The sequence below is a fragment of the Plectrocnemia conspersa genome, unplaced genomic scaffold (genome assembly GCF_051122295.1).
Source record: "Plectrocnemia conspersa isolate PC_06_02 unplaced genomic scaffold, ASM5112229v1 ptg000002l, whole genome shotgun sequence".
Classification (NCBI taxonomy): Eukaryota; Metazoa; Arthropoda; class Insecta; order Trichoptera; family Polycentropodidae; genus Plectrocnemia; species Plectrocnemia conspersa.
In genome coordinates, this window is record NW_028277166.1 from 5,489,158 (window position 1) to 5,512,645 (window position 23,488).

At 29.9% G+C, this 23,488-nt stretch overlaps 1 protein-coding gene across 4 annotated transcripts in view; it reads right to left on the reverse strand.

Moving 5' to 3' along the window:
- exp (expansion) overlaps nucleotides 1–23,488 on the reverse strand; it is a 174,203-nt gene that overhangs the window by 6,647 nt on the left and 144,068 nt on the right. For all 4 annotated transcript variants that reach the window (XR_015812599.1, XM_088205016.1, XM_088205015.1 and 1 more), the window contains 3 exons: nucleotides 18,757–18,955; nucleotides 16,457–16,731; nucleotides 11,358–11,445 (listed from right to left, as the gene is read on the reverse strand). Coding sequence is in view for 3 of the 4 variants with exons in the window: in XM_088205016.1 (XP_088061142.1) it covers nucleotides 11,358–11,445; nucleotides 16,457–16,731; nucleotides 18,757–18,955 (562 nt within the window). In the remaining variant the exon portion in view is untranslated. The remainder of the gene's footprint in view (nucleotides 1–11,357; nucleotides 11,446–16,456; nucleotides 16,732–18,756; nucleotides 18,956–23,488) is intronic.

Sequence of the window (23,488 nt, forward strand, 5' to 3'; positions counted from 1 at the left end):
TTGCATACTATACAATAAGCAATCTAGAAGTGTAGCAACGATATGAAATTGGCAAATGTAGACTACTGATTCCACCAACGAAATCGCAAACGAATTGGAAAATAATTGCTGAACAATTATTGTGTTGCTTCGTTGATTGTGAATTATATCCGGAATTTCAGTAATTAATTAAAAGGACCTAACAGTTGGTTGACCAATGCTTAATTTGAGTAACTGGAGTATTACATCTCGCAGAGTTTTGTATTGTATTTAGTCATACGTTATGGAGCAACGAGTGAATATTAAAATTTGTTGTTAACGACTTTAGTATGTATTAAATTAGTTCAAACAGATGGATGTATTTAATATAGATCGTAAAAGTTCGGAGAAATTGTGGTCTAAAATATCGATGAATTAATAATTGTTTATGAGTTATACTCAACACCAATAAGAAGACGATTCGACAAATTGTACATAAAGATCTAAAAAGGAAATAATTTATTTAATTAAATGATATGCATTTTTCTGGCTGAATTCAAAGGGGCAAATGGCCTACTTTCCTTTCCATTAAATGACGTCCATGTTTAGAATTAACGTCAAAAGCAATAAAATCTAGCGTTTATATTAAGACTTTTTAAAATCAAAATCTTTTAAGAATCGAATGAAGTACATCTAAACCAAATTTTGACCGATAGGAGAGCGCAAAAAACAATTACCACTTCTCAGAAGGCAAAAATCCACGTCAAAAGCAATAAAATCGTGTCGGAGCCATTGCAGTGGGAACGCTCGTTACCGAGCGTTCCCACTGCAACGGCTCCGACACGATTTTATTGCTTTTGACGTGAATTTTTGCCTTCTGAGAAGTGATAATTGTTTTTGTGCCCTCCTATTGACCAAAATTCGGTTTGAATACACTTTGATAAATACTCTCATATCAGAAATCCATAGTAATATCGGTAATGATAGCTATACTATTTTTCAATCATAGTATAATATCGAAGTGCAGACAAACTATAGAGTAATATGCGAGATGAGACGTCTTATTTTCCCCTGAGAGTAAGTTGGCTTAGTTTGTATTTTGGAATTGACTTAATGAAACCTCTAAAATTATTATTAGTTTTAGAACTTTCATTAGGTCAGCTTGAGTTTGGTTAATTCGTGTAGGTTAGGTTTGGGTTTGAACAGAAAATGTACGTTTCGCAACTGTCAAATTGAATTTCATAGACATTTATAAACAGCATATAATTTCACTAGTGCCTATCAGTTAAATTATATTTTTGCTAGTAGAAATAAAAAAACGATAAATATATAAATGTTTGTATTAAAAAGTTGAAATCATATTATTTTACTAGCACCTGCCAGATTAATTATGTTTTCACTGGTAAATATATATCTACCTATGAAAATGTATTCCGATATGATTTCACTGTAAATACATATTTAAAAAAATATTTTCGGGATAGATATTTGAGATTTTCTTTGAGGGATAACTCAAGAATTTCTGGCTTAGAATCAGAAACAGTTTTTTTCAGAGAGGAGGGGTAAAAGTTGGCCAGTCAGTGGTCGTTTTATTTTAATATTTTGCTTTCATTAAAATTCATAGTATTTCATTAAATGACATTAAGTTATTTGGACAGATTCACCCCCCAAATTACGCCCCTATGTATTAAAAAAACATACATACGTGACTATTTTACTGCAACAATGAGATAGATATCTTTAAAATGTGTGCATATATTTAAATACATTTTTAAATTTGATCAAAGTTTGTCCTTCCTGTTACTATTTTAACACTTCGCTATGACTAAATCGTGGGTTGGGCTATTGTTTTGAGACATTGAAATCATTGGCAATAAATTGCTCGCAGATTCCTCTACCTTCCTAACGCCGCATAAATATGTATAAGAGAATGAGACATTTGTCATATCGTAATGATCTGGAAGACCTTGATATTTTCAAGACGACATAAGATACGTGTCGTTGCACCCACTTTATGTATTATATGTGAATCATCAGGAAAAACCTCGGTTTTGGTACCTGGTCTATAAATATTTTCAAGAGGGATGGTTCGATCTCGTCCAAGTTCTCGGAATGTGTGGGATTTGAGAATGTTTGCCTTTTTACTGCAACATCCTAACCGCAAATTATAAATAAATTACATACTTTATGTTAAAATAATGTATGCAATTTAATTGATTTTATGTCACAACATGAGATCTTGGCAAGAAAGAATCTATAGTATTTTGATATCAAAGCAAAAATCTTACTTATATATAACCATAAATATATCGTAGATGATCAATTGAAGTATAATACATATCTTCAAATATGTTAGTCAGAATTTCATAATGATCATGATGTAATAAATGGCCTTGACAAAAGTGAATTATACGCTTCATTGAAAATAAAGTTTTAATCTCAAAAGTCAATTCTATCTTTTTTTTATTATGATGATTTTATCATTAAACATTTTTAACCATTAATATTGTCATAACATGGAACAGGAATTAACTATATATATATACACATAATATTTTACATACTCAAAGTGTGTCATTCTGTTTCTACCTCTAACTATATTTTAACAGAATGGTCTACTATGAATTTCTATGACTTACAAAATTTGTGCTAATCTATATAAAAGTCAATGAAATTAACTTATCTACTCAAGATAACTGTTGCAGCACGTATACTTTACTTAATAGAAGAAGTTATTATTTTATTGAGTTAGATTAACATGTCACAAACTAACATTCGATGTTGATAGCTCTAATATGCTGCTAAGGAATTAAAATAAATAAAAATTGCACTAAAGGCATTGAGTCAATGCGATAATATCATTAATTCATAGAATGCAATTCCTAATTCGCATCCCATTTTTTATTACAAAAAATGAGTCACAATGATAGCTGCTAAATGTAACTTTTAATGCTTCGCACATGGGCAGTTTTATGGCACGATGTTTTATAATAGCAAAACATGTTTATTTGACTTTTTGACATGTTTTCATTTTATCTCGATCGATGCAGATTTTTTTGCTGCGTCGTCTTCGACTCAATCTTGTGATTTTTTTATTATTTATTGCTTTAAATTTTTTCATTGTAACATGACAGGCGTGAGTCCAATGCGTTACAACTGAGTAAACATACAAGCTATGTTTATTAAGATCAATAGACAAACATCTCAATACATTTATTTATTGTTAATATTCATTACAACTAGATAAATACAATAAAATACTACTAAGATAGTAGTGAAACAGCAAACTGAAATCAAGTTTATAAATTAGCGATATTTTTTTTTAATCATAAACTATTATTACAGCTAACAATATGATTGATATTAGGATAATCTAAAAAACAATCTATAATGATCGATCAGAATTTTTATTATTTATTTATTTTTTATTTAGCTTAATATAGCTAATTTTTACACTAAACAAATTTTAACTAAACATACATATAATATATAACATAAACAGAAAATAAAAAATATTAAGATTTTTTTTTATAATAATCATAACTTCTGATTATATGCATGTTTAAAATTAAATAGAGATTAATTTCCGTGATACATTAGGTGTAATCACTACTTTTAATATATTTTTATAAACGCATTCACCGCGAGAAAATGACTTGTCGCACATATACGCAACAAGCACAATAAACAAAAGTTCTATTAGTCTTCACGACATAAGTGCTTTTGATGATCAGATATTCTGAAGGAATAGCACCGGAGCCTATACAATTGTTATGATTAAAATGCTTACTGTGTTGCAAAATCTCCACCTGTTCAAATTTTAATGGTCATAAGACGATAGAAATAAACAAATCTAATTACAACTACAAATCTACCTAATTATTATCAGGGAAAAGATTTTAATCCATCTCGGTTAAGCGCAAATAAACGCATACACAGTGTATATAATTAAATTTTTAATCGGAATACAAAATTTTATTAGTTCATTCCGACTTGGGACACACTTCATCGGAACTCGCATTAAGCGGAGCTACGGCAAGAATTGACCGAGAAAGCAGCCGCTTCCCTCTTCATGTTAACTCATGAAGAGGGAAGCGGCTGACTTCATGGTCCGAAATCAAGAGTTCAACCTGATTTTCGAAGCCGACCAGATTATACAGACGCAGTTAAGACTAAAAGAATATCACGTATTTATAATAATCACCCAAATTATACGTGATTTAAAAACTATTCAAAAAGTAAATTTATCCCTTAATAACTTTGTCTTGTATAAAAATAAACCTTTTGCCACCTAGGTCAGTACAATATAATGTATGGATATTTTTATTGTGCTACTGCCACACTAATTAACTAACTGCCATACAATTTTTAACATATATGTAAAATTGAATATTAGCTGTAGCTCTCCAAAACGCTGTGTCAGTAAAATATTTATATAGAAACGAAACGCAGTTTTAATTAAAAATATTGCGTTTTAATTATTAAAATAGCAAAATTTCAATCTGATATAAAAATATTTTTTTGAAATGCTGCGACCGTTGCGAATGGACGGACCATTTCTGCCTGAATTTTACAAATTCAAAGTATTTATTAAGGGAATTTGCGCTTGAAATGACCGCAGTGATCCGCTATGTACTATTGTTAAAAACTTATTCATGATAAGTTTCGACTTTATTCAGTTTTGATACATTTTGAAGCGATCAAAATTAATTATCACTTTCACTGCTGCATTTATGTGTAGATTTAAGCATATTTTTATATATAGGGATTAAATGATAGTACATAAAGATTTACTATGATTTAACAGAAAAGCTGTAAAGTTTTACTTCATGCATATGATATTAAAACAACATTCTACAATCTAATTGAATAAAACTGATATAAAACAAGCATTATTGTATCAGAAATCAGCAGTTATCGTACTTTATATATTTTAATACTCGTCTCACATGCAATAAGTGCAACTAAACTAGTCTTATTATGAAACAAATATGCAAATTGTTGTATTCATGTGCGATCCGAGTGCATGGAAGAGGCAATTAAACTCAAAAATGGCAGTCGAACCGAGAAGGTGAGAGGTGCATCTAGATTCTACAAGATGCATCCTCCAATGGACTTCAATTACGAGGGATTCTGCAACGCTAACGTCCTCGTTGGGTAATATGCACGTTCGAAGTGCTTTCAGACATGTGTCTGTTTGCTTTGCACATTGTATCTTGTAATTCAGAGTCCATAAATCTGGTTAGAACAATCCGGCGTTAGCGCCTTTACGACTTCATAAATCTCGACGGCGCTTGTCTTCGCGGTCGTTCCGTTGCGGTCGTTTCAGAACACGCTATATCCATCAAAAGAAGCCACTTTGCGGTTTGGTGCATTCCTGACAGGTGGTCAAGTTTTAAATGCCATTTGGGCTAGATCAAGTGTTAAAAGTTGGTCACCTTGGTTAGCAGTGTAAGCCAAGACCAAGAGAGAATGGTTCGATTTCATATGTTTTTTGTGTACGATAAAAATGCTTTTAGAGGCTTTTCGCTATGGGCGATAATTTGAGAGGATGAATCCTTTCATGCTAAATTTAACTTCCATGAAGGTTGATTAATGGCGTGGTTTCAATGTCAAGCTTTAAAAGATTTATTATTCAATTTTAATTAAAAGACTGTAAGGATGTAAATTGTTTTTGGACACATTAATTTAGAATTTGTCGGGATTTTGGACATTCGGGCAAACTCCGTCTGTCAATTTCTGATCACTTGATCAAATTCTGAGATTTGAATTACAAAATGGATATGTTTAATATATATTCTAGTTGTTATGAATATATTTATTTTATTAATAATTATATCGTTACATAGTATGTTACGTTTTTACCATAATATATCATCTAGCATCGCAATAATTAACTTTGATCGCAAAACGTATAAAGCTCATGAACGAAATCACACATGACGGAAGCCTCTGTATAATATATATTATTTAAAAACCGCATTTTTTTCAAAGCTAAATTACTTTTTCAGTCACGAAACGAACCACCGTTCCAAGAGCAGTAAAAACCGACCCGAAACCGCAGTCGTGCTAGTTACGTGCACCGATCGAAATTTATTATTGACGAGTTCAATCGTGACGATTAGAGTTTGAAAAAAATTGGTTAGAAAAATAGCCAATCCTCTCCGATGTGGCGAGATGAGACCGAGAACAAACGGTTCTGGTTGAATGTGAGTCAGTGGGTCGGCGAGTCGGACGCATAGACTTTTAACCGATTCATTTATTTTATAACCGGTCGCTCGCGTTTCTACTTACGACTATTATAGAGATAGTGCATCATCGGTCAGGAGTCGATAACATTTTGTTATTGCTCTACAATCAATATATCCTATGATTGTCTCATTAATAAAAAAATATCAGTCGCGGTGGTGTGGCAAAGCGAACCACTAACAATTAGAAAAATGATTGTTGAGTAATGCATATATTGAATAACGTATGAATTGATTTTAGCAAGTTTAAAATATTTAGATGGACACGCACGTTTAAATATATAATTTCAACTACAAAATTCAAAAAATAATATTTAAAACAAAAAAATTAAAGGTCCGGTATTTGCCCACTAGCTAGCTTTGGTACTTTACGGCAGTGAGAGACATCAATAAATTGATTGGAATTACTTGATCATCAAGATATGAAGTGCGCAAATATACGCAGTAACGCGGTAACTGTCAAAAATGCGCTAGGAGCAACTGCATATCTCTCGGACTCGCACGTTCAATACTCATCCCATTTATACTATTATATATAGCGTACAGTTACACGAAGGTTTGAATATCATATCGAGCAATAAATTCAAAAATCAGAATATTTAAAACGCAATAAGTTGAGGGTCCAGTACATGCACACTCGCTAACTTCGGTACTTTACGACAGCGAAGGACCGAATTAAGTTTAATTGAATTACTCATATTTTATGTTTTTAAAAACATTTTCTGTAAGTATGATAATAAACAGTTGGCGACCCCAGAATCGAGCAGATGAACCGGCGCCGTTACCTTGTCTTCGCCGACATGTAATTACTCTTGCAGCAGATCCTGAGAACACGCGATGATATAGACGCAATACGCGAAAGAAACCTATCCATTTATTAACTACGACAGACATTAATTTAAAAGTCGAATAGGTTCAATCGAAGCACAAAAATATTAACCTTTACGCTCATTATATGATTATTACCTTTCGTGATTCGTTCGTTAGCGTTGTAACAGTGACAGATACGATGGCAACACTGATTAGATATTTTAAATAACATAAACCGATTCACAAATAAATAATTGTTATGGAGCGGTGAAAGTGTTCGCAATATAAACATTAAAAAGTTTATTATACTTCCTGCAATGTGTTTTGAAAATTAAATGCACGATTTGACGGCAGCCATTAAGACACACATTAGACATCAATTTTGACGGTTGTGTATGGGTGTCGGTTTTAATTTAGAATTAAATAAATGAATGCGGATGATTTTTTTAAATGCTAAGCTATGATATACGCACAATATACGATTTTTGATTCGGGAAGTGAGATTTGACCACAAAGATTGATTAAGACTTCAGTTAAGTAATGTACAATCAGTAAGTATGTATCATAACACTTCAGGGATAGAATCCCTGGTACAGTAAGTTATAATTTATGGCCGCAATTTGTATGCCGGCCACTTTGAGGCGCTTGCGCGTTGTGCTTCAATTTGTCAGAACATAAAGCAGCCGATGCACGTCCGCCGTCAAATAACTAACGCAGCGGAAAAAATAAAAGAAAATAATGCGATTTACGTCGAACGTGAACAGTCGGCATACGCGGCGCGAATAAATTCGTGTGGCAGAAATGGAAGAAAATGGAAGTAGCATAGAATCCAAAGAGAGAAAAAGAAAGGCTTTGTACGTTCGAATGCATTCGAGCGATTCTATAAATACACACTCACATATTCTTTAAGCACAAAGTAGATTTTAATGTATGCGCCATGTAAGGTGCAGAGATGAAAACGCAGCCCATACAAGTGTACGTTAGCCGGAGGACCGCGTTGCCATTTTTAGTTTTCTCGCCCTATTGAACAGTCCGTCGCGGGGTTGGTGGATTTGCGTGGGCCCTTTAATCACGACCTCTAGGATTAAATGTGTAAATTTTCGATCTTGTCGCTTTACGCTTCCCCGCAAAGGTTGCGAATTAGCATTCGGATCGATTTATCGACGCCCTTTGTCAGTGTCCGAGGCGCGCGGCGTTAACGGACCTTAAAAAATCGATTTCTCACACTTGAACATTTTTTTTGTGAAGGTACTGCTGCAATTTATCGCTTGGTCGCCTCCGTATTAGCGTTATGAAGATTACGTATAAAAACATAATCGATCATTTATTTTTTAAGCCGACGAGGGCCGAAATCCTTTTAGCGAATGTTAATATTCAGGCAAGACCACCTTTGATGCAATGTATCAAGACTCGTGTGTATTTAAAATATTTATCTCATTACTAAACAGCTTGGGATAGTTGTTTGTAAAGGATATGTACAGTGGAATATTTTTGTAATGACACCATATCATTTTCCATTGCTTCTCATTACATTTAAAATTAAATACTATTTTTTAGGATGCAAAGGAAATTTTGAAAATTTTCGCTGCTTAATTTTGTACTGTTTGCCTACTGTATAAATTTTTAATTACATTTCAATTATACGTAAAAACATATTTGATTAATTTTAACTTGAGTTTTGGTCTATAGATTATGATTAGATATTTTTAAAGTGAAAAAATTAAACAAATATGTCAATTAATGGCTTTTTAATTTATTTGTATTATATGTATGCTTTTTTTTAATTAAATAAATTTTTATATAATTGTTTAATTTTATCAGCTTTTCTTACGGCAACCAATATAATAGTTTATGAAAAAATATAGTCAGTAATTAATTATTATGGTTACTTTGCCATAAACAGTGTAAATTTTTGCTAAGTAGAGTTCGCTCAGGATAAGGATTCCGGTTTGTTATTGTGTGCGTGAACTGTGTGGCTCAAAACAATTTTACTCAGAATATTTATTTTTTTATTTTAAAAGAAAATATATGTTTATTTAACACACATACATCTGAGCTAAATTGGAAATTTTAACGGACAATTAAAAATATGTTATATAATCGAAAAAACCAGACATTGATGTCATTATTTAAATATTTGCAAAATTCAAAATCTTTCACTAGTCAAAAAAATAATGAAGTATTTAGCTATTCTTCAAAAGCAAAAAGATATAAAATGGGGAAAGAAATTATTTTCAGATTGTTTAAAGGCTCAACGACTCTAATAAATCATTAGAATACATTGAATAAATTAAAAAAATATCATTGGCGCAACGATAAGAATAATAACTTTTTTAAGCCTTACAGAGAATAGTGTAAAAAAACCAACAACGTACGGATTAATGGAAAAATAATTAAAATATTTTAATCCACGGGTAAGAGAACAAATAACTTACAGTGTATATTTAAAGCCTTGATATCAATTAAGCCAGATATGCCCAAGAATTTTTTCTCTCTTAAAATTTCATTTATAAATAAAAAACAGTGGCACGAGTTTAGTGACCTACCCATGGGACAGTGGGCATACCTGGGTTAAACTAATATCAACACAAAATTATTTAAAATAAATCACTAGAGAAGATCGAACTTCTGTGCCACACTGCACTTTAATGACGAATACCAGCGTTGACGAATCAGCGACTGTCTTTAAAAGAGAAAGCGAGACAACGAAGTACACGCTACATCGCTTCTCCCTCTCATATACATGTACACGCACACAAAAACAAACCGGCATCTTTATCCCGAGCGTACTCTAAGAAAACAATAGTAAAACATGGTATAATATTATTTTTATAAAAAGCTCAAATTCAGATTTTTGTATAAAAGTATTTTATATTACATTTTAATTTATAATGCATATTACCTAGCAAAACATTTTACTGTTCTTTGTTAAAGTATCAACATTCTATTAATAAATAACTAACCATACGTTCTAAAAACATACAATTAAATAGAAAAAAAAATTTGATAGATTTATGTAAATAAAAAGTATATTTTTTTGTTAAAATTTTCGAACTAAAAGTTGCGATTGATTATTTTTAAGTAGCCGCCATTTTGTAACAATATTGCGAATTAAACTAAGCAAATATATTTACAAGCTCTATTTGAAAAAAAATATTTATGACAACACAACTGACACTACACCAGTTAACATATTCTCAAAAACCGTAATATTCCGTATAAATGACATTAAAAATTAAATTTTTTACGATAAAACAAATTATATTAAATTTTATTGTATTTTAAAGAACATTTTTGGCTTCCTTACAATTTCCCCTAAGTTTTTTTGACACATTTTTTAATTATAATTATATAAAAATCATTAATTCCCATCTTCAAAATACAATAAAAATGAAAAATTATGCAATTTTATATGAGATTCAAATCTTAATGTATTGTGTGTTTGATAAGATCTGTATATGACAGTAATTAAAAGTCTGGTTCCACCCTAATTCATTAACATTTTCCAGAGAAACAGGAACTTTGATATATTCTCAATTATTAAATGTATATAAACTATAATATTAATATAAAACTACTACTTCTCTTTCAACTTTGAATAACGAGAGTTAAGCTGAACGCTAAACGGAGCTACACAGAATCGACCAAGACGACCCTTAAAAAATTAATGAAAAATCACTTTCTACTTTGTAGTTACTTATTAAATCCTAAGAATCTTAAGAGCTTAACTTAATCTTGGAGACTATTAAGACTCAGTAATACCTACATATTTATATTATTGCAAAAACTGTACGGCTGTTTCTTATAGAACTTTTAATTTTGCATAAGTATGTTTAAATGTTTTGACATATTTTAAATCGCATATAACAAAAAATAACGGGGTAAATCTGTAGCAAATGGATAAGTCAATCAGTCATAATGAATACATACATACAAGTAAGTATTTACTACCAGACTTTATAATCAATAAACTATGTTAATTTGTTTTTAATAATAGCGTATTTTTATAAATAAAATTTCGAGTCTGATGCAATAGCTCGAACCCGCTGCTTTTGGGTTACCAGTCTAGACTTTATAGACTACAGCTATTTAGAATTTATTTATCGACTGGTTTGACTTTAATATTGCATAAATAGCAATATTTTCCATTAATGATTATTATTTGTATTACTTTTATATACTCTTTGTTGAAAAGTACATTACATAAATGTATGTAGATATACGCAGACACTTACGTAATCGTAATTTCCAACTTTTCGGACAATGCTACGGCAGTATACGACAATGTCAATTAAAGTGCGATACAATCTCTCTCAAAAAATAAAATTAAATAATACTCACCGAATTTCTTGTTGTCTTTGCCTTTATCTGATTTTCCGCGTGAGAAGTGTGTCAACCTAGCTTCGTCCTCTATGTCGTCATAGTCGGGCTGCAAAAGAAAATTAATACAATTAGTTTGAGATAAAATGTAAATCGCATAACTAATAAGTAGGTAACTCCATTTTAGTATGGATCGATATTGATTAATTAATTACGAAAACCTTTTCGCATAATCGCATAATACATATTGAGAGATCGAAGTGCAGAGATAAAATTATTATAGGGTCAGATCGTTTCGAAGGTTGTTCAACTGAAAAATTCGAGAGGTGCTAAAGATCATTAAAAAAAAAGTGTTTTATTACACGGTTCGTCCTTTTGTCGGTTGTTGTGTAACTTTTGTTAAAGAAAGTCGCTTTCGTCATTTCGGCAAAGATCGATCACGTCTTATTTTATAAAATGTTTTTTGATCGCGGAAAATGATGGTTAATCGTTTAATTTATCGGTTAGATCTTTTTACTACGTGCATCTAGTAAAATATTTTGCAACGTTTACAAATCAGATAGCATGTTGTACAACTTGGATATTTTTAAATGTCGGATAATTTGCTTATCGACCTTTGGCAGATACTCTTCCTTTTTACGTTTCATACTTTCGGTTTCCCACAAAACCTGATCATCACACTGTCGCCGGGCCATGTCGAATTCGCACTGAAAACTCGTTTGCCATAAGAGATAATGGACAAAGCGTGTCCGTTCCTAAAGGACTTTTTCGGATTGGATATGTTGATGCAATACGTAACGATATACGCAATATGAGCGGTATGTCACGATAAAGAATCCTTTTGATACACATAATATTTCCTTAATGTTTGACAATACATTGCTACTGCTGTGTTTGATATTGTGGAAGTGAAAATACAAGACTAGTAAAAATGTACATTGATAATATTAAAGATGCAAATTAATAACATATAACATAAATAATAAAAATTGTAAATAAAAGGCTGTATAAGTGTAATTGAAAGTAATATGTCAGACGCAACATAAACTATTTATATATTCATCTAAAACATGACAGTGACATGGCATTCGATATTGGATATAAAGCAATAAATATAAAGCAGTCATCGATCCATTTTTATTCTCAATCAGGCCTTGGATACTGGGAGGTATAATGGATGGGTCTTTGGATCAAAGATATCGTCGTTTGTTCTGCAGATACAGACGTTAAGTCTGCGTTCTATTAAACCGAATAAGGCCTGTCGATAGATATGATAATAAATCTAGTCTCAATCGGTCGTTTTATTTTGCACAGGTCCAACTGTTGCGAAATCTCTATTTTAGTTTTGCAATCGTTACACATATTTTTCAGCGTTACCTATCTCACATTGCATCGAATCTAGGCATGTCTGATCAGAAACAACACATGCTGTGGAGTAGGAAATTACACATAGACCGCAAACGCGAGCGAGGTGGTAATGGATAAGTGTGGTATTCAACTGTGGAACATTGTGCAGAAATTTCAATCTAACGACCCTGCCAACACTATTCAGAGGTCATCCCGTCGGGTAATTTGTAGGGATTGAAAACATGTGCGTGCGAATGCATCTGAAATATCTATGAATTATAGACACGAGTCGTAAGTAGAAATTCAATTTGTATTTTAAAATCTGCATTGTCTTTTGAAACTTGTGCTTCAGGACCACCCAGTGCAATCGTTACGTAGGAGTGAATTCTCTTTATCAGCGGGACTTTGGTCGCAAATAACTCGAAGAATTCGGCAGGATCTTTGGATATATTTATGAGTGCTGATAATTTGTGGTGGGTTCTCGGAAGCGTTATTTGGGAACCATTAATTTCTGCCTTATTTATTATAGTCGAAGCGAGCGATTTGCGGTCACGGCGCAATGATAAAAAGTACTCGCCGAGAAATGAAATTGCATCTCGCAATTGATTCACAATTGAAACGAGAAGCTGCTACTGTTCGAGATGCTCGAGAGTAATTGATGTTTGATTTTTCGCAACCAATTCTTTCGCACAAGATGATTTGTATGATTTTCTGTAATCGAATACTGAAATGATGTGGATTTTTGGCAACCGTGATACTGTAGATAATAATTTTATTTATATTTTTAAGTATTTTAACCATTAAAAATAAATAAAAAATATTATATGTAAGTTTTGTATTCGATTAAGAAAGAATTAGTTATTAAAAATATTTAGAAAATTTTACAACTTGTCTAGTTTACTTCACAAATTAATATATAACCTTCCATAGGAAATAAATGTGCTCTCAAAAGATGGTAGATATTATAAATATTACAACACAAAAATAAACGCATTTTACTTTATCATATAAAACCATTCGTTGATGATATAGTAGTTCATATGAGAGCCTAACCAAGAATTTAATGATAAGATAATTAGATCTTAGAAAAATGTCAAATCGAGAATTCTCATTACTTGAGAAATTTTATTAAGCATTTTTTATTAAATAAAATTAAATTTGTTCGAATATTTTTAAAAGGTTCATAACCACTGAATTTTTAGGCGCGTTCACGCCTAATATGCATACTTCTTGAAAAGTTTTGATATGGGTTTGGGAATGACGAAAAAGTGTTTAAGTAATAAAAGAAGACACTCAGATAAGAAACCTTTCTGAGGGTGTCAGTGGCAGATGTTTGAAAAAATGCATTTTTCCTCGGAAGCTTGAAAGAATTTGAATGAACTTCTGATTTATTGAGAAATTTTATTAAGCATTAAATTAAATTTGTACGAATACTTCTAAAAGATTTACAACCACTGTCTTTTTTTATAACGCTGCATAAGTAAAGCAAGATAAAGATAAGAATAAATTACGCATTGGAATCAGCGAAATGCAAAACGATTAAGGGCAATTTTTTTTTCGATAATTCAAAAGGGTTTTTTTAGTTTGTTTTTGTAAAGTAGCAACAGCTGATATTGACAATTGTCTTACGATTATTATTGACAGCCGAATGGGTTTTAATTTTTTGTTAAAACAATTGGAAAATATCAATCCTGAACTAAGCTCGAAATTTCAACGGACAATTGAAGAGAAATTATATAATAGAAAAAATCAGAGATTGATGACATTAATTAAATACTTGCAAAATACAGAATATGACTTATTTAGATATTATTTAAAAGCAGAAATAAAAAAATCTATTATAAAAATTTTATTTAATTTTTTATGCGCTTTGTGGCATAGGAAAAGTTGCTTAAAATTTCTTTAGTAAAATGCTTACCAAGAAGTGGGTTTCGGTACATTTTTTTAAAAAAAAGCCCTGGTTATCAGTTCACAACTTTTTCTAATATCGTCAAGAAAATATTTTTTTCATAAAGTACAATTCTTGTGTACAAAGAAAAATTAATGAAACATGAAAATAAAAAAATATGTTTGTATGTAATAAAGATAATTATAGCGTCGAAGGCCTATAATTATTTTTAAGCCTTTTTTATAAATGTCCAATTTTTGGTATGTTCATATTTAAATGACAATTTCTCTTTGGCATATTTTATTACAGTAATAATAAAAAGTAAATTGATAAAATTCGCCGAGCTGTGACAGAATTTAGGAGATAACGGGACAATTTGTAGTACGGGATTGAGTAGTGAAGTCCCGTTTATACGGTGACAATTCCGTATATACGATGAAAATCCCGTATATACGGTGACAATGTCAGAACATATATATATACAATCGATATGATTGTATATACATGTTTTTATATATACATAATTTTTGTATATACATAACAAAATGTTTTTCTCTTTGCAGAGAACTTGACATTTTGTTGATAGTTTTTTTGTGTTATTGAATTTAAAAATTATGTTTTTTAATAATATAATATCATGTCTAACATTATAATATATTATAATAAAATCAATAGTAATAATGACACTTTTATATGATTAATTATTGATTTTCAAAGAAATATTTGTTCCACTTTCCAAATAAGTAACTAAAACATTTAATAACTTATATGCTAATCTACTAAAATTTATTGTGTATTTTAGATTAAATTATATTTTTTTTGAGACTTGTACATAATTTTACTTCCAATAAAAATTAAAATAAAATGATCCTTTTATTGTAACGGTTGTCTAAAAATAAAATAAAAATATATAAATATTGGGGTTAAAAAAAATACACTAAATAATTATCTCACATAATTTTCGGCGATCTTACTAGTTTATAAAATACAAAAGCATTTATCATCGTACTCAAAAGTGAGATGCTTTTAAACATGCTATCAGAGCGATAAATTACTCCAATTTCTCTTACACGCCTTTGTATTAATCTTTACTTTAGGTCAAAAAATAAATAACGACCGTTCAAACACCCCAGTAACAAATCGACCACAATCATAAATTAGCCAAAACCCAACGAATATCATGTTGGAGATGCTATAGCAGTTAATCATCGCAAGAATAATTTACATTATGATTTAGTGGAATTTATGTACAGTGTGATAGGCTCTGAATGAACATCGAAACACACATAAGTTCATACTTTTAATAGAAAATAAAATTTATTTACATATTTGTCCCAAATCTGATTAATATGATTTAGTATATACATACATAATAGTAATCAAAATATTTAATATATGATACATATATATATACATACTTTAACACATATATTTTTAATAAAAATGCATATTAAATGTCTAATATATTATATTTGTGCACGCCTTAAAGAGAAAAGCACCATATTAATATAGTTTATATAAGCTATCACTGAAAATAAAATTGTATCTGGTAAAATTGATTAGAAGCTGGATGGTTCGTGCGTTGGAAGCATTTTCGAGAGTTGACATTTGGCTACAATGATTAAGACTAAGGGATGCAATCACGACTCCCTAGGACATTCTTAGACATTGAATACACACTACTTCGAAAATGCAATAAACTGTATTTCAACTCTTGCAGAGATAACTGATAAATGTGTATAGTATAACGTATCGTATTGAGCGTACAATAAAAATGACACAAAGTTGTGTGCATATTAATTTTGTTTTTGGGAAGAATTTTAATTAATATATCTATTTTCTACAAATACATATATTTAGTGATAATAAAAATGTTGTTATTTACCTTAGGTATATCATGAGGATACATTCCATTTTCCCTTGGGGGCAACTTCGGAGGCTTGTCACCCCTTCTTTGACCTTGCATAATCATCCCCGGATCCCTGGGTATGCCATGACCGTTAGTTCCATTGACGCCATTTCCATTTCCGTTGAAGCCGGAACTTCCAGAGCTTCCAGAGCCGTTCACTCCGTTACCGGCCACGCTGTAAGGATCCTCGTCTGGGATAGGGATACGAGGCCTGTTTTTGATGTCCACCGGCCGCTGGACTGCGTAAAAAGCTGTCATAAATAAAACACATATTAATATTTTAAATGCATGTATAATAACTATTCATAATAAATAACACATATTGTCTGTAATGCATATGCTAATTTTTAAGCCATATTTGACGCGTAATTTGTGTTTGACAGACAAGCATTTCCGACGCATTTTGTCACGTAAATTTTAAAACAAAGAATTTAAATTAAATTTGGCGTTAAAAATACAAATAATACAAATTTTTGACAAAAATGCTATGGAAAATTTTTATTAGAAAAAATGTTTTGTAGAAAGAAACGCTTACTTAAAATGGATGAAGATATATAAATACTTTTAAAATAAAATCAGAATTTTTTATTTAACTTCATACTGATTTTATAAAATAAAACAATAATATACTCACACAGAAATAAAGTGCTTTTAATAGTAATTAAAAGAATAAAATATAACACTATACGTTTGAAGAAGATTAATATATTTTTAGGGAAATTAGTATCTGGATTTACCTATGACCTATTGTAAATTTTAGTGCGTTTGAATCAATTGTTTTAATTACATTTCCCATCATATCTGTACTATGTCTTTCCTAGGTCAACGTCCCTCAAAATTATGGTAATGTTGATTAATATTTCGACGCTTCAAGGTGTTGTCAATCACAGTTCCAAAGCTATTTTTCGTAACTAATGACTTGTAAATCTAAAATTACAGATCGTAAACGCCCAGCGCGAGTTCAAAGAACAAATTTACAATAACACCGGCGCTTTAACTCGAAAAAGCATCTTTAAATCATCTCGCACGTCCCGAGTTAACCTATTATGCAAATGGTTAGATCAGACGACGACCTTTCGCGGAATAACCAAGAAATGTCACACGCTGTTTATGTGACGTTAATTCTATGTTCCCAAGTAATATTTACATGAACTTATATTATCCTGCTAAAATCATTTTACGAATAATTATAAAATATTATACACGCATATTAAATGAAGCAGAAATTTTTTACCCATAAAGGAACCGCTTAATTATTTCAAACTTTTTTAACGTCCGCATATTAATTAGGATATGTATATTATTTTTCTCACGTTACGATCATTCATCAAAGTCGGACACTTTAGAAAATGATTCCCAAAATAAAAATCAACCCCATCTCAGTGCTTAATTGCTTAATAATTACTGCCTCTTTTAAGCGGTTTTATTTTCTAAAAATATTTAAAGCTCTGATTTTATTTGATTTTTTTAAACGCGGCCTTCAAACTCTGAATCGAACTAATGGCCAATCATGGGAATTGCGCTAATGTATGATATTATCTTAATTTCGTCTGGTCCAGTTAACAATATAATCGAACGCTGTGTCCGATTCTTGAAACGTTTCCTAGTTGCTATCGACCTTCGCGTCTTAATGCGTTCGATTAATCAAATTATACGAAATTAATGGTACCGGGTGGTCCGTAAATGTATAATATTTTCTTTGGGTCAGTTAGCGTTATGTTATATAATATGCTCGCTCGCCCACTTATAAGTTGAGTAAATCTAGCGATTTTATAATGTCATGAAACGACAGATATTTTCTGTGTGATTCATAGATCGACAACTGTATCATACTCAGCGAAGACAAAGACTATTTTTCAAAGGTTACAACGTCTTTTCTGGTTACGTGCATAAGATTGGTCGTATAGATTGGAGCTGATGTTCACAGACTCCTAGCAAAAATGATCCCGGCACTTTTGCTTTTTGAACATTGCGAACACGTATGCAATAACTATAAGGAGCACATTGTCACAACGCGTGACTTCTTCGTCCACGAATGACCGTTAGTTCTCTGAGGACGAATAAGGACTTCCGGATGACGATGATTGTAAAATGGATTTAAAATGCATTTTTAAAATAACTACATTATTGATTGGCAAATAGATAGTTTCATATATACATATATTTTAAACAGCAACGTTGCTCAACGATTAGAGTGGCATAAATATATTGCAGTTTCAATTCGGTAACGTTTCGGTCTGATTTTCACCGTGATGATGACAATGATTCTCTCTCACCTGGAGGTAATTTAGATTTGAGCATATCCATCGCCACTACGTTGATGATGAGCACCCAGATGGGACAGTCTAAGACGTCAGCCTCTGATTTGACGAAAGATACCGCGCTCAAGCATTGAGCCTCCAGCTTCTTCCTGTCTGGATAAGCTCTTCTGAGTTCGCGGCTCACGTTGGACTGGAACTTCTTCATGTCGAAGAGCTGCAATTAAAAAAACAGTATTAAAGAAAGTCAGTCGGATCGAGGTTAAGAGATGTCACGAGATCATTTACTTTCGTTGGAATAGTAAATGGCGCAACTTAAAGTAGTGCGATGAAAAATGCAAAATCATGTTTTATTATTTGTAATAGACGACTATTACATTTATGAGCTAAAATCAAATACTTGAATGGTATACGCCGAATGAAATTAGGCATGTCTAGATTGCCACATTGTTACATAGAGATAAGTTTGATTGTTTATAAATTTATATTTACTAAAGTCACTTTCCATTTTGGTAAAAGGCATTACGCCCCTTTTTTAATTCTTCCGTCAAACCACTTTCTCATAATATGTACAAAATAATGGTAGACTAATTAACTCATTTATGAATTTAATTAAGCTTGAGAAGCTTTGTATATCTTACCTAACAAAAATACATAACTTCTATAGAAAACAATATAGAAATATGTATATGTATAAAGGACTTAAAATGGGCCTTATAAAACAGTATATGTATGTTTAGTGTTTAAGTACAATTTTCTTGCTTTATCTTATGATTTGTCCACAATTAAATTATGTAATTGCTTTTAGTACTGATATAAATGATACTTTTGAGTATTGAACTAATTTATTCTTTAGCATTAAAAATATACAAAAAATAAGCCATGGTATAAAATTGTAAATTAGCTCACATTATAATTGTCAAATTTATAGTAAGTACTAAAAACTGTTTAGTCACTAATAAGTTTATCTAAATTTCTTATTTTTCTAACATCTAATTTTTTTATTGGAACAGTTACATACTTTTTATTTAATAGCCCCACGAATAAAATCAATTAAAAATATATTTTGTACTGCTGCTTTAAGTACTAACATATAATTTACTATCGACTATTGTACTAAAAATATTGGGTAATTATTAGTCTAGATCCGAAAATAAATTTAGTAGTTCAGAAATACCTGATATTTTTGCATATCTATTGGATCACATAAAAACGAGTAACTAACTAATATTTTTTATATAAATGTGAGGTGAGCTAATTTACATCTATTTCTAATAATATATTAAAATAATTTAAGGCTGAATATTTTTTTAATGGTATTTTAAAATAAAGAATTAAATATTTTTATTAAAATCGTTACAAAAAAATTGCTCTATATTATAAAATTATAATTTATATGACGTTATACCGAAAATTATGTTATGTGATTCTTAACACATTATTTGCCATAAACATAAATTGATTACAAATAATAGGCGCATATTTTTACATATACATAAATTAAATTAATATGTAAAATCAATTATGAATTCGAAATATAATCGAGATGCTGCAAAAGTTACAAAATTGATGTAGAGTGTACTTTTTTTGTGTTGAAAGCTGACCTTTGTATGATCTATTAAGATTCAACTCGGCATAAGACTTATTCTTACTTCTATTCATTAGTGGATTTCTTGCAGTTGTTAAGTAAAAAATATACCTAACATACAAGTGTACAAAAAGTTGCTGTTATAATGAATTAATGCATTTGTATGTTTCTCTCGAGATGACAACTCGCCCATTGTGTTGTGCGTATGTGAAAGAAAGAAAGTAAAACAGTGATAGTGATAGTGAAACGGGAGAAAAGGTAGTACAATACTACAGCTTTGACCTACGATCCTAAACCGCAGCAGCAATAATAAAATATACGTACGTATATAAATAATACGAAAAAATATTTTTCCCATAAAACGGATGAGATCGTTTTCCGCTACAATAACACTTTCACACACTTTTCCCATGATGCTTGAACACGCAAAGATGACAATTTTCGCTATGGAATTCAATCAAGATTATAATATTACATCCACGGTTGAATCACTTCCTAATTCGTTGTGAACTTACAAAAAAAAGCATCATCATCATCATCAAAACAAATTGCAACGTCTTGATAAATGTTCAACATTAATAATGTAAACGAATTAATTAAATTCGTTTACATTATAATGACTACAAAAATGCTCGTGATGCTCCTGACAATATAACATCTCTCACAATTAAGTTAACAAAAAATATCAGGAAATGGATCAGAGTGTTTTGAAAAAAGACAATTATGATATTTAGAGTTTAAATAAAAAATTATCTTTTGAATCATTGGTGTTTGTGTCTCAAATATCATACTTAGATTTTTTTATGTTGGTCAAGTTATACATTGGTTAATTATGTAGTGCAAAACTATTATGACTCTTTGTAGCCGGATGTGTGTTTTTTTTTTGAGGTTCGCTTAAGTGATTATGTGCTTAGATTAATAGGTTTAATGTTGCGTTAACGACTATTTGGTGTATTCGGCCCAGAAGCAAGTAGATGTATTTTATATTGATAATTTAAGTTTAGATAAAAAAAAGTAGTTCATTGTGTTAAATACATTGAAATTGCTTGACATAAATTCTTTCATACCCATCTATTATATACAAAACATACTCTTGTTTTTGTATAATATATATCTTATACTATTTATATTATATATAGTTAAATTTGTATATTCAATATCATAGATAAAATAAACGCTTAACTTTTTATATTATTAAAATAATTTGTTATACTTTCCTTTAAACCAGTTTATGTTTGTAAATATGTTTTAAAAACATTTAAAATTACAATGTAAAAATATTTTTTATAAATATATATTATTAATATATCAAACATATATCTGAATAATATAAATAAGCAGACTTATTAAATTAAAGGTGCATTTAAATACAGTCTTTCAGGTAAAAATATAATTAAATGTCGAAGGACTATTTATTTATTTATTAATAGGCAACAAATACATTTGTAAGAATTTTTAATAATAAATTGTCAGTATTTTCTATATAAGACAGTCAGTAAAATTATTAATAAACACCGTTTATTTAAATTACAGACCAAAAGCAAACAAAACTTCTGAACCAATGAATACAGGACAATTGCTTTTAATGAGAAAAAACTTACTAGACATTTACTTATAAAAACTACTGACCGTTGAGGTAAATAACTAAGCAACATAAAACATTATTACTGAGCCAACAAATACAGGTCAATATTTTATACGGAACAATAATAATACATTATTTTTTAAATAAGTTACTGAAAATTTAAAGAATAAAAACAGCTGACCGCTAAATTAAATCACTAACCAAAATCAATATTACTGACCAAAAAAATACAGGCCAATATTTTTTTACAAATAAATTTCAACATAAATTATTCGAATCTGTTAAAATATAACAACTTTTTAATGCTACTGTATATATATTAAAACAATTGATTGTTTAAATTACTAAATATTTCTGAGCATTTAGATAAAATATAACTACTCTAAAATGTAACTGACTAGCCAAAAGCAAACATTAATAATGAGCCAACAAATACAGATGAATATTTTTATGCGGTGCAAATTTAACACTTAAAATTATTCTCTGTTAAATATTTAAAATCAGTTAAGATACAAAAACTTTGAAAAAGTTACTGACCATCTAATACTAAAAATTACTAACCATTAAATTAAATTACTAACAAATAAATATTTTTTGCAGAACAATTCAATAAATATAATTTTTGTATGTTAAAATATCAACATTCAGTAAAAATATAATTACTTTAAAAAACTACTGACTGTTTTTTTAAACTACTGATCGTGCAATTTAACTACTGACTGAAAACAAACAAAAATATCAACGCAATAAATGCAAGAAAATATATTTTTACGGAGCAGTTTCAACATTTAAAAAGTTAATGACCAAATATTTAAACTACTGAACGCTTAATAAAGTTACTGCCTAGTGCTAGCTAACTGAATAAAAAACAAAAAAGTTTTTTTATTTTTTCCTTTCTTTTTTTCCCCTAAAAATAAATAAATAAAAGGGAGAACAAATTAATAGACACCCAGGTGGATGCCTTTGGCCAGGAACTGGAAAAAAATATTAGACACTGTAAAGTTACTGCCTATAATAAAACAAAATTACTGATCCAATTAATACAGAATTTTAATTATATATTACTAAAGACTATATAAATAAAAATATGCTCGTAAACGATTTTTAAAAACAAAAAAATCCTCATTAAAAAATAAAATGTTACTGTTTAACAAACACGCATTTAAAAGTAGCCCGATCAATATTTTTAAAAATAAAAATAGTTCAAAGATATACGTATTTTTTTATTTCGCAAATAAGTTTGATGTAAATATAAATAAAAATATATTATAAATTACTGTAAAAAACATACATAAATAAAAAAAAATATTGCTATAATCAAACGAAAATATTTTTACTTGAGCGTTTTAAAATTGCAATTATAATAAAATGCCTAATAAAGTAAAAAAAAAAAACAATTCACTTTCTCTTGATAAAACTTTCTATATTAATTATTTTATTAAAACTAGTTTCAATAGTAAAATTAAAATTAAATTTTATTAAATAAAACTTTATGGACCTATTTAATTATTACTTTAATTTATGCATAAATTTCGCGATTATCAAACATCATAACCTATTGCACTACACGTATTGTA